Source organism: Rhinatrema bivittatum, chromosome 8 (assembly GCF_901001135.1).
Source record: "Rhinatrema bivittatum chromosome 8, aRhiBiv1.1, whole genome shotgun sequence".
NCBI lineage: Eukaryota > Metazoa > Chordata > Amphibia > Gymnophiona > Rhinatrematidae > Rhinatrema > Rhinatrema bivittatum.
The window spans coordinates 31,234,338-31,247,371 of NC_042622.1; the positions used below are offsets into that span (position 1 = coordinate 31,234,338).

The window sequence follows — 13,034 nt, forward strand, 5'->3', positions numbered from 1 at the left end:
AGACTGCTCTTGGCCAGGTTCACCAGCCAACCGAGCTCCTGAAACAAGGAGATCACATGTTGTGACAGCAGGTGGCTCTCCTCCTGAGACTTGGCTCGAATTAGCCAGTTGTCCAAATATGGGTGCACCAGTATCCCTTCTCTTCTCAGTGCCGCCACTATTACCATCCTAACCTTGGAAAACATTCTGGGGGCAGTGGCTTGACCAACGAGCAGTGCCCGAAACTGATAATGGCTCTAACACAGCAAAACGTAGAAAATGTTGGTGTTCCAAATGGATGGGAATATGAAGGTAGGCCTCAAACAGATCTAGGGAGATCAGAAAGTCCCCCAACTGCACGACCATTATCACAGAGCATAAGGTTTCCATGCAAAAATGAGTCACCTTGAAATGATGGTTGACACTTTTGAGATCCAGAATGGGATGAAAAGAACCCACCCTTCTTGAGCACAACAAAATAAAAGGAATATCGCCTCATATTTTCTTAAGACATGGATACCGGAACCACAGCCTTTAGCCTGAGGAGCCTTTGAAGCGTAGATTCCACTGCGTGCTTCTCCTGTGGGGAGTGGCAAGAAGACATCATTGAACATGTCCCAAGGAATACTGCAAAACTGCAGCACATATCCATCTTGTATCACTTCCAGGACCCACTGGTCTGATGAGATCTCGAATCACCTCTGATAAAAGAGAGGGAGGCATCCCCTATCTCTTATTCCTGAAGGTGAATTGGCAAACCTTTATTGGGAAGCTCGGGAAGGACCGCCCTCCAAGCCTGCTCCTCTCTTAGGCTGTCTGGGATGAAAGGATTGATTCCTATCGAAAGGATGAGTCCTCTGAAAGGTCGCCCCTCTGTTGGGATGAAACCGCTTGGAACCCTGGAGATGACGCCCCATACCAAAGGGGCGCTGCAATTGCTTCTTATCCTCCAGCAACTGAGGAACCGGAGATTCGCCCCACTTACTGGCCAATTTCTCCAACTTGCTCCCAAACAAGAGCAAGTCTTTAAAAGGCATCTTCATAAGATTAGCTTTGGAGGCTACGTCTGCTGACCAATTTCGCAACCATAGTTGAAGCCTGGCTGCTATCACCAAAGTCACTCCTCTGGGCAAGCTATGGACAAAATTGCAGCCTGTGTTTGTCAAAAAGGCAGCAGCGGGCTCTATGACCACCCTGCATTCACTCCAGAGTCATCAACCTCCTGAGAGAAAAGCAGACAAGATTGCACCAATAGGGTGCAACTGGAAGCTATCTGTAAAGTCATCGTCACTGCCTCAAAAGCTTGCTTAAGGATAGCCTCAATCCTCCTATCATGCACATCCTTCAAGGCCGCTCCTCCCTCCATGGGGATAGTCTTCCGCTTAGAGATGGCACAGACCAGTGCATCCACTTTGGGAAAATGCAAACGCTCTCTCACAGCTGGATCCAGGGGGTATAGGCCTTTCAATGTCCGACCCCCTTTGAAATTTGCCTCTGGGGCATCCCATTCAAGATCAATCAATTCCTGAATGGTGTCCATAACCGGGAAAAAAGATAATGCTTTACGCAAGGAAACTAAAATGGAAGAGGGAGGAGCCACAGGCTGAGGGTCCGGCCTGACAGGATTGGGCGAAGTGGAGGACTGTGCTTGAAGAAAGGTTTGTAAGCCTTGAAAAAACTCTACTGAAAAAGCAGCCGGTTCCAATCCAAACCCAGAAGGAACTGGAGTGGCGCCCACACAACTGACATCACCCTCGGAGGAGCCAGTCAAGGCATCCCTCCAGACAAGGCTGCAACTGAATCATCATCAGGATGGGAGGATCCATGTTTAGCAACATCAGAGCAAGACAACTCCCCCTGAGTATCCAAACAGCACTGACACATTAGAATCCACATCAAGCTGAGAAGGCCGAATATGACAGGCAACACAGAGGGAAAGGCGCTTAGGCTTCTTGTTCACCGGCGCCATCAATGGCAGTGAATGTGTATCCAAATGGCTTGTGCTCCAAAATGTATGCGCACAAAAATTAGGTGCCTCAAAAGTAAATGCCGCCAAAACACATGCGCAGCTTATGTGCCAAGGCTTGAGCATATCACCATGCTAAAAACTTATGCACACAAAAAGTACGCCCAAACTGAGCGCACAACGCATGCGCAGAGCAGATGCACTGCGCATGCTGACATGCTGTAGAGGGCAGCAAAACACACATAGGAGCCTAACTGCGGGGCCTAGCCCACCGGGACCACTCAACCTGCCAAGTTTGCTCATTTCCCCAACCCTAAAAGGAGCGGGAATGAGCGTCAGGATGGTACGCTGAACATGGAAACTAAAAGTCCTAAAAACCCCTCTAATATGTCTGTTTCCGATGGTAAAAACTTCCTTTTTTTTTTTTTTTTTTTTTAAAAACTTACTTGAGCTCAGCGCTTACTGGCCGAGTACAGAGACCGTCTCAGGCTGCAGGGGGAGAGGGCATCTGCTGTCACTGCTGTGCTTGGCCTCCTGCACCCGCTGCTTTTAAGCTGTACAATCAGCTAAGTCCACATCGGGAAACCCAGCTACCAGACTAAGGCATACATCTGAGGTATCATGGAAATAACCTCAGGAATTCTCAGCTGGGGGAGGGACCAATTGGTATCACAGCAGGAGAGAGCAGAGTTGTTTATCTGTAACAGGTGTTCTCCAAGGACAGCAGGATGTTAGTCCTCACACATGGATGACATCAGCAGAAACTTTGACAGACACACTGAGCACGCCCAGCATACCACTAACCACCCAGAGTCCTTCTTCAGTCTTATAACAGAGTTCGCAAAAAATAAAATTGAAAAAACCCAGCTCCGCAGAGTGGCAGGCGGGTTTCGTGATAACTAACATCCTGTTATCCTTGGAGAATACCTGTTACAGGTAAACAACTCTGCTTTCTCACCACTCAATCTGATTAACAATGGATTACCCTACCAGCTTGGAAACCAAATGAAAAACTATATTCATTTCAGAATACAAATTAAGGCCTGGCAAGCAAGATTCAAAACTTGCATCAGCAATGTACCTGTCAACATATCACTACTATTATAGTGCAAATGTTCGCATGCAACAAGCAGGATGGTAGTCCTTACACATGGGTGATTATGTAGCTCCAGGCTGCTCCCAACCTGAGCAGCATAGAACAGGTGCCAACGTGCACAACAACTAGTACTGCAAAACTAGGGGAGCAGGCTTGCACCCAAGGACAGGGCCCACGGTAGGAAGATTTGGGGTTTCATGGCAGAAAGTTTATGGAGGACTGACTGTCCAAAATGACTATCACATTGGACATCCTTATCCGAGCACTAATGAGAGGCAAATGTGTGGAGGGAACTCCAGGTTGCCACCCTACAAATCTTGAGAATGTGGATGGCACGCAAGTGAGCCACCGAAACTGACATGGTCCTAATGGAATGAGCCTTGACATGACCTTCAAGCTGCAAGCCCGCTTGACTATAGCAGAAGGAAATACAGTCCACTAGCCAATGGGATAATGTCTGCTTAGACACTACAACCCCCAACCTGTTTTTGTCGAAGGAGACAAAAGGTTGAGTGGACAGGCGGTGAGGAGCCGCCACTCCAGATAAAAAGCAGGATCCCTTTTACAATCTAGGGTATGCAAAGCCCGCTCACCTTGGTGAGCATGCTCTCTTGGAAAAAAGGAAGGTAGGAGAAACTCCGAGAACATTTGGTATAAGGGGGGTACAACACCAGAGCTTGCAGTTCACTGACCCTATGTGCTGAAGTAACCGCTACTAAGAAGATGACCTTCCAGGATAGGTACTTCAAGTTGCAAGATCGCAAGGGCTCAAAAGGAGCGTTCACAAGCTGGGACAGGACTATGCTGAGGTCCCAGGAGACCGGTGGAGGCCGAGTGGGGGGGGGCTTAAGTCCCTCAGGAACTGCCCCACAAGTGGATGGGTGGAAATGGAGGTACCATCACCCCTGATATTACGCCCCGATGGCACTAAGGTGAACCTTCACCAAAGTGGTATGCAATAGGTAGTCCAAAAGCTCCAGTGGGGAACAAGAGAAGGGATCCAGACCCTGTTCCACACACCAAGCTGAAAATAGTTTCCACTTGAGATTGTAAGACTTTCTCGTGGAGGGCTTTCTGGATTGCAAAATGACTCAAGATATGCCTTCCAAAAGGCCCAGAGCCTCTACCGTCACCCAGTCAACACCTAAGCCATGAGAGACAGGGCTTGAAGGTTGGGATGGCAGAGCCTGCCCTGGTCCTGAGAGATCAGGTCCGAAGCAGTCCCCAACCAGATTGGGGGGTGCGAGGCCAGCTGTCGTTGAAGGCCAAAAAGGAGGAGTGACTAGGATCATGGCACCTTAGTCCTTTTGGGAGCTTTTGAAGTGTTTTTGAGATCAGTGGAAGGAAAGAGTAAGTGTACAGCAGACCAGTATCCCAGTGAAGTGAAAAGGCATCCAACACTGATCCTCTGCTCGCCTGGCCCAAGGAGCAGAATCGATCCACTTTCCTGTTTTCTGGGGAAGCGAACAGGTCCAAGTCTAGGGTCCCCCACAAATGAAAGATGTGGTCCACTACCTCTTGATTGAGAGACCACTCATGAGGTCGGAAGGCCTGACTCAAGGAGTCCGCTAGGACATTGCATAACGTGCACCATTGCCACCATATGATCCAGAAGTCATAGGAACTGATGTGCTGAGACATGGGAGTAACTGGAGACTACCCAAGCAAGGGCAGCCAGAGTCTCCGTCCTGCTCGAGGCAGAAAGGCCTTCTTCTGGACGGTGTCTAGCCTGGCCCTGATGAAGTCCACTTGTAATAATGGCTGGAGATGGTATTTCAGATAGTTGATCAGAAATCCCAGATTTTCCCAAGATACGTATTGTGACCTGAAGAGAACGCAGCGCCGCCTGCCTGGAATCGCATTTGATAAGCCAATCATTGAGGTAAGGGAAGACATGAACCCCCTCGTCTCCAAAGATAGGCCCCCTACTGCCCGGCATTTGGTGAAAACCCGGGGCACTGACGCAAGGCCGAAGGGCAGTACGCCGGTACTGGTAGTGTTCCTCCTCTACCAAGAATTGTAGGTACCTCCGATCCCCCAGAGAAATGAGGATATGGGCGTATGCGTCTGAGGTAGAGGGAGCAGAGCCAGTCCCCCGCGTTGAGGAGGGGAACCAAAGTGCCCAACAAGACCCTTTTGAACTTCTCTCTGACCAGAAACCGGTTCAACGCCCTCAGATCCAGAATGGGGCGAAGGCCACCAGTTTTCTTGGGAATCAGGAAATACCTGGTTTAGAACCCGTCCCCCTGCTGGCTTGCCGGGACTGGTTTGACTAATCAAGCCATTAAGAGGGCTGAGAGCTCTTCTTGAAGCACCTGTAGGCTCCCTACTTCTTTCCACCGTGGACATGGAGAAGAGCAGAGTGGAACTTGCTGGAAAAGCAATTTGCATCCCTGCTGTATGATGGACAGGACCCAGTGGTCTGATGTAACTGACATCCATCAGTCTGCAAATAACTGCAGACGGCCCCCCACTGAGGGGTCATCACTACATGGCAGGGGAGGCTGGCTCATGCTCCCCTGGCCGCCAGTAAAAATCATGTGACAGGATTTTCTGGAGGGGCCAGAGTCAGATGGGGTGTACGAGGCTGCCACACCCTCTGTCTTGCCAGAGGCCAGTGGGTAGTACTTGTGTGGTCGGTAAAAAGGCCACCTCGGATACCGTCTAGGAGGCTTTTTGCTGGAAGGCTAGGTGTCTGAAGTACTGGCCAACAACTGTTGAAGCGTTTCATGATGGTCCTTCAACTGCGCCACCGCCTCTTTAATCTTGTCCCTAAACAGGTTTTCACCCGTAAAAGGCAGACAGTCCTGGACCTTGGGGCACAGATCGAAGGCACACAACCAAGCCATATGGCGAGCCCCAATGCTTCCTGCGCCAATTCTCATAGCTGTCTCGAACACGTCGTACACTGAACAGACCTCATGTTTATCACAGTCCAGGCCTTGCTGGACTATTTTCTGGAATTCCTCCTGGAATTGCTGCGGAAGGCATTCTCTCATCTCTTGGGCTTGTTTCCAGAGGTATCTGAAGTATTGCCCCATATAGAGCTGATAACAAGCAATCCTGGCTGTTAACATTGAACCCTAGAACACTCAGCAACCAAGAGCATCCAGAGCCCTGAGTTCTCGGCCCAGGGGGATACCGAAGCATGAGTCCTAAGCCTTTTTGCCTTAAGGGCCAATTCTACTTCTACCGACTGATGAGGTAGCTGATGGCAGTCAAATCCCGTGGTGGGTTGAACCAGATAGACTGCATCCGTCATCTGGTTCATGGGAGGGATGGTGATGGGGTGTTCCCAGAGTTGGGAGACCAGTTCCTTAAAGATGTCATGCACTGGAACAGCCACCACCTCCTTAGGAGCATCCAGAAACTGCAGGATTTCCAGCATCTTGTGGCGAGAATCCTGTTCCGTCAAGAGCTGAAACAGTATTGACTCCATCATGGCTTTAACAAAACCAGTGAAAGAAAGATCCTCTGGAGGAGATTTCTGCCTCTCCTCCAGTGGAGAGGGTTCCAACGGCAACTCCTCTGATTCTTTGGTCGAGGAAAAGGATGCCTCACTCTTCCAGGTGTCATAGGGGGCTTCCACTTCGCTGTGAACACCCAGAGACGCAGGGCATGGAGCACCCACCTGGGCCTTAAAGCCTCGAGCCAGTGGGCTGCGAAGGCATCGGAGGAACCAACAGTGGAACAAGGGCACTTGTGTAAGATCCGGGCCCGTGAGGGTGCCGACAGATCCCTCGGCTTCGGGAGTGCCGGTGGCATCAATGGCACCAAGAGAGTGTTGATCCCGGGGGCTCCAGAAGAGCTAGAGGTTGTCGGGGCGTCGTGCGCAATGAAGGCGGCAGCAGTATTCTCCTCTTGGCCGCAAAGGAGCTTTGGGCATTGGAGCTGGTTGTGTTGGCAAGACACCGATCAGTAGGTCTAGCCACTCCGGCAGACGCGCAAACACCAACGGAGTCTACTCTGGTGGCAGTGGTGGTCCCGGTGGAACCGGAGGCTCGATGCGCTGCAGGACCCAACCGACCGCCAACCGCACGCGCCTCTCTAATTTATCTTCAAAGGCTGCTAAGGATAGAACTGCTGAGGCAGAGGAGGCAATGGAATTGGATCAATCCCGGTGGCAGGGATTGGAACCGACCCTTCCACCAGCATCGATGGTGACCGAATGTCCTCGAAGGACCGGAAGGAATCCCCTCCTCCGGATGAGACAACTTAGGGGGAGGCATGCAGCGGTCAATGCCTTTCCATGGTCAGACTTCTTCGAGGCTGAGCAATGTCTGTGTTTCCGTCAGTGCTCACCACGGTTCCTATCTGGGACCGCCGGTGATGTTGAGGAACCCGACAGAGGACGAAGATCTCACTCGGTCCCCTGCTCCCACCTCATGATCGAAGAGCAGTAATGGAGGGGAGACCGAGGGGGTCAATGTCAAGACTCCTTTCCCTTGCAGGGTAGAAGGCCCAGATGCTGACGATGGATCCAATTTTTTTGACCCGGATAGCTTTTCCATTTTGTTTAGTCGTACCAGACGGCCCTTAGGGGCCGAAAGCGAATAGAAAAAAAAAAATCTGAAACGCAGAGGGACCCCTATGCCAAGCTGGATGCGAGTTAAATCGAAAAAACATGCGAGCTCCACAGCCACGAGGCTTCAGCTTCGCGGAAAAAGAGAGACCGAAGAGGGACCCTGCGTGAACACGTAGTTAGCGGCATGCTGGGCATGCTCAGTGTGTGTCTGTCAAAGTTTCTATACACTCTGACAAACGTTTTCCATGCCTGGCTCCATCTGATGATGTCACCCATGTACGAGGACCACCATCCTGCTTGGCCTTAGAGAACAGGGCTTTTCTTTATTCAATTTAAAATTCTCCTTCCAAAATCTGAAGCAATCCCCAAAGGGAAAAGCACATCCATCATCTGCTAGAGACGGAGAATACTGGCAGGCTGGGGTCACTGCAGGAGTATATATACTGTGATGTCAGCTTGCTCCATCTCCATCTGTTGGCAGGAGAGCATAATTCACTGGTCCCTGAGTCCATCTGTCTACACGCTAGGAAACTTTCCCCTTTGCTATGGATTGCATGTAAATCCTAAAACAAAAAAAAAAGCCTAGGCTAGTCAGTGTGGTTTTAAGGGTAGGGTGTAACAGGGTAAAAGGGAGGCTTATTAACTAGGGGGGTTAGAAAGTCCTATCCTTTACCTGAGGGAACTGGGGAAACTGGTAATTGCATCGGTGTGCGTGTATACTAAAATCCCCCCGCTTACGCAGAAGAGGTGACATTTGTGTGCATATGTGCGTGTCCATATAAAATTGTGTGCACACGTACGTGTGTACAGTCTATTTTATACCATGTGCGCTTATATGCACATATGTTAAAAAAATGGCTGCGATCTTTGGTGCGTACATGTGAGCCTTCGCGCCACTATCAAAATTACTGTCTATGAGCGTAAGGTCAGCGCAGGAATCCTGCGCATAAACCTGTGGCAGACTGAGCGCAGCTTATTAGATCGGCCCCATGTTACAGGCATCTAGCATATCTCCCCTCAGCCATCTCTTCTCCAAGTTGAAGAGTCCCAACCTCTTTAGCCTTTCCTCATAGGGGAACTGTTCCACCCCCTTTATCATATATGTGACTTAAAACAGAGACTGGGTAATTCAGTCAATTTATTTACATATTCAGCCATCGTCCTCAGCTCATTTTACACTGACCTCATTAAGGGATTGGAACTCAAAAGCTAGTCAAACACACTGTTAGTTCATACAAGGTGCACCATCACACCTGGCTTAATAAATTTCTACAACAGAAGTGGACTTTTGCTGCTTAGGAAAAAGCAAAATTAACTTTCCAGACCAGGATGATGGGTAGACAGACTTGCTTGCAACTGGCTACACAATAAGCTCCATTGAGCTGGAGGAAGGGGGGTTCTCCCCTTTAAATTAGACTGGCATGATTACACTGTATGGTGAAGGAACCACAGGAGACCCACCACTCAATCTCATTAACAATGGATTACCCTACCAGCTTGGAAACCAAATGAAAAACTATATTCATTTCAGAATACAAATTAAGGCCTGGCAAGCAAGATTCAAAACTTGCATCAGCAATGTACCTGTCAACATATCACTACTATTACAGTGCAAAAGTTTGCATGCAAAAGTGTGCACGTGTATATGAACTTGCAAGATTTAAATTGCGGTTACCTGGATTCCCTGAACACTAGAAAGATAGTCTAGTTGTTCAGAGGGTCTAGTGAGTGGACCATGGGGTACATGGCCTAAGGAGTTATTTTTCAGAATGGTCTCAGCAGTAGGTGAAGTACCCCCATATAATAACTCTCTGGCAATCATGGCTGTCACAGTTGCCTTGGCAGGGTTAGGAGCTACACGGTTGAACTCTTTGGCGTTATGTCCTTGATTGGCTCCTACAGCTTGAGCAACTTCTGGCACCATGGGAAGAATTCCAGCAGGAAGCTGCTGATGACTAAGATAAGGCATTCTAAACTCATCTTCTTTATTACCTACAAATACAACAGGAATACATTGAAGGGGACAGGTCATACCTAATCAGAGAATTATGTACTCGCATTTATAGAATCAACAAAGATTATGTTATAGATTACAACCCAAGAGACAATTCCTCTCCTCAACCTATCCCAAAAATGTATCCATATTAGATTACACACACACAAACCCCCCCCCCCCTCCATCTAATAATAATTAATCAAATAATGCTATGCAGACTATATCACAACACTCCAGGAAACTAGTCCTACTCATGCTGAAACCCATAAAATGTGCAAAAGGATTATTAAATCATAGAATCTGTATCCAATTATAGCCCAGTTTTTAAGAGCACAATTTACAGAGTTTTATCTAGCTCCTTATATATAAAATTCCTATGAAATGTATAAGTTGAGAAGGCAACATTTGTTTTCCTGCAGATAAAGACTGAGAAGGTGTACTTACTAACTGAAGTTTCTTCTGCACCAGGTTCGAAAAAAGTTACTTTTCTTCCATCTCCTTGTTTCTTCATTGGCGTCTGGAAAAAATACAGATGACACCATAAGGATCATACAGAATTATTTTCATCTTTAAAGCTGGGTCAAGAGTTTGACAATTTGCACATTATTTGTACTATATTTCTGTAGTATGAAATTATTAAAAAGGTAGTTCAAACAACCTCTCAGATGTGGTTCGGCTGGAATCCAGGTCATGATTTTGTAGCTCACCTCTGAGTAATTCACCAGTGAGATTTCTTGGAACTGTAGTCATACAAACCCAGGAATTTGGAGTAAAATCTGTCAATTGCAAGACATTTTTCCCCTTTATCTTTTGGGTTCATATCACCATCTGGAAGAATATCTGGATTGAGGGCAGGACTCATTGATCATGGTTTGCATTATCACTACCTAAAATATGTATTGAAGTTTGCATACAATGGAATTTTCCAAAGAAAGGAAAATATTTGTTATCAAGGAGCAATATCAAAGTATCTTCTTTTAAAGATCGAGGAAAACAATTCTGGGAGGGGAAATTCGCACCACCCTCCCAATAAACTTTTACAGGGCTATCATGGAGACAAAAAAAAATGGGGGTTGGTTGTGACTTCCTACAGGAAGAAGGCAGTTACATTATAGAAGCTGCCTGGGATTTAGCTCCTATGCTGCATTTGATCAAAGACAATTTAAATCATTTTCCAGAATGAAAATATTTCACAAAACCACTTTAGGCATTTTTAATTATGCTCCCAGGGCTTCCATTAATTTACCCAATACTACAAATCAGCATTGAAGTAGGCAAAGTACAAATCAAACCCCAAAATACATAAACAATTGAATCAGTTAAAACAAAATACAGCAGTCATGTATAGATTCCTGATGGTAAACACATACATTTTTCTAAAAATATAATTACAGAATATCATATCTGAAAGGCCACACACTACATTCTTATCCTTACTCAAAATCCAAGTGACTCAGCAGATGCAGCTGCCTACATATATATTCTTCAGGTTCTTAACGTCCAAGCCTAAATGTTCCAGAATTAATGATCTTTTCAATATTTCTGCCACACAGTATTTCCTTTTTAAAATGTACACAGGTATCTTTAAACAGAAAAATTTCCCAACTGCCTTAGGTCGCAAGTTGACCAATGTCACGACAGGCCAAAAAATGGAGAAAGAACAGGAACTACGAAGGGAAAACTAAATCACAGAGATGCATACCAAACATTAATAGAGCAAACTAAAAATGGAATGCAGAATACATTTAAGAGGGATGTGACCACAAAACTAATAAAAAGAATATAAGCAGAGAAAAGTGAATGCAGAGTTGTTTAGCTAGAACAGCTGTTCTCCAAGGATAGCAGTTGACAGTCTTCACGAGTGACATCATCCGATGGAGCCTGGCCTGGAACTTTTATGTCCCAGCATGCCACTATACTTGTGTTCACATGGGGGCCCCTTCAGTCTTGATCCTTGGCATTGTAAGAAGGCAACTCCAAAAGGAAATAGATGGTTTTTGTGAGGTCTGACATCCTATTGTCCTCAGACACCTCCTTTTATAGGTAATCAACTTTGCTTTCTCCAAGGAGAAGCAGGATAGCAGTCTGCACATGTGGGGAACCCTTAGCTACCAACTGCCTCAAATGAATAAAGAGGAAGAAAGACAAGTGCCAACAGACACAACAAAACTATTTTGTTGTTGGCAACGAACCTTTCTTCCATTTTATAATTTATGTTATGAGGGGCAGCCTGAAACAAAAATATGCCCTAAGAGAGAGCGGAAATGGGTTCTACACTTCAAATTCCCCAGGACAGACTGGCCAAACCTACTGTCACATCAGGAGTCCCTGTCCAAACAGTAGTGAGAAATGAATGCATACTGCAGTCTTACAGATCTTCATAGAGACCAATCTTAGGTGAGCTACTGACACTGCCACGGCTCATACAGAATTTACCAGATTTAGTCCCACCTGGGCATATCTGAAAAAGATGTAATCTGCTAGCCAATTAGATAATGTCTGTTTGACAACGGCAATTTCCAGATTGTTTGTGTCAAACAAAAAACTAGGTGGACTTTCTATGGGCTTTAGACTGTTCTAGGTAGAATGCCAAGGCTCTCAGAGTCCAAACTGCGAAGTGCTTTTTCACCTTGGTTGACATGTGGCCTGGGTCAAAAACGTTGGAAGGGCAATTGACTGATAAAGATGGAGACACCACCTTAAGCAGAAACTTAGGATGGGTAAGCAGAACCACCTTATGATGAAATTTGGTATTAGTTGGATAAGTTACTAAAGCCTGAAGCTCTTATACCCGGTGCACAGAAGTAACCATCACCAAAAATACAACCTTCCAGGTCAGGTATTTTCAGGTCACAAGAACACAGTGGCTCAAAGGGAGCTTTCATCAGCTGGGACAGAACTATGTTGATGTCCCAAGACACAGCTGAAGACCTGATGGGAGGCTTCAAATAAAGCAGGCCCCGAATGAATTGGACAACCAAAGGCTGTACAGAGATGGGTCTACCTTCTACATGCCGACGGCCCTTTGCCCTTACTATATCACTGGGGTCGACCAATGCCAGCGGTAGCCCCTGTGACATAGTAAGGGCAAAGGGCCGTCGGCGCCATTTTGATTACTGGCAGCTGACGGCCCAAGTCCAGGAGATCGCTCCCGGACCGCTCCTGGACCCCCGCTGGACCACCAGGGACTTTTGGCAGGTCTTGGGGGGGGGGGGGGTCAGGAGGGTGGGGGGCTGTAGTAAATTAATTTGGAAGATCTTGGGGAGGGGTCAGGATGATGGGGGGTTGTATTTAATTAATTTGGCAGGTCTTGGGGGGGGGGTCAGGAGGGTGGGGGTTGTTAATTAATTTAAAGTGTTGGGATGGGGTTTTTCTTTTTTGGGGGGGGGGGGGTGGTTTCTCACAGAATTAGAAAAACAAAAGTTTTCTGATCTGGGGAATGGACCGAAATGGCCCTCCCCAGACCCAAAAA

General features: G+C 47.2%; 1 protein-coding gene across 3 annotated transcripts in view; it reads right to left on the reverse strand.

The window, feature by feature from the left end:
• STAU1 (staufen double-stranded RNA binding protein 1) overlaps positions 1-13,034 on the reverse strand; it is a 191,496-nt gene that overhangs the window by 23,270 nt on the left and 155,192 nt on the right. For all 3 annotated transcript variants that reach the window (XM_029611241.1, XM_029611239.1, XM_029611238.1), the window contains 2 exons: positions 10,007-10,079; positions 9,242-9,558 (listed from right to left, as the gene is read on the reverse strand). In XM_029611241.1, coding sequence (XP_029467101.1) covers positions 9,242-9,558; positions 10,007-10,079 — 390 coding nt within the window. The remainder of the gene's footprint in view (positions 1-9,241; positions 9,559-10,006; positions 10,080-13,034) is intronic.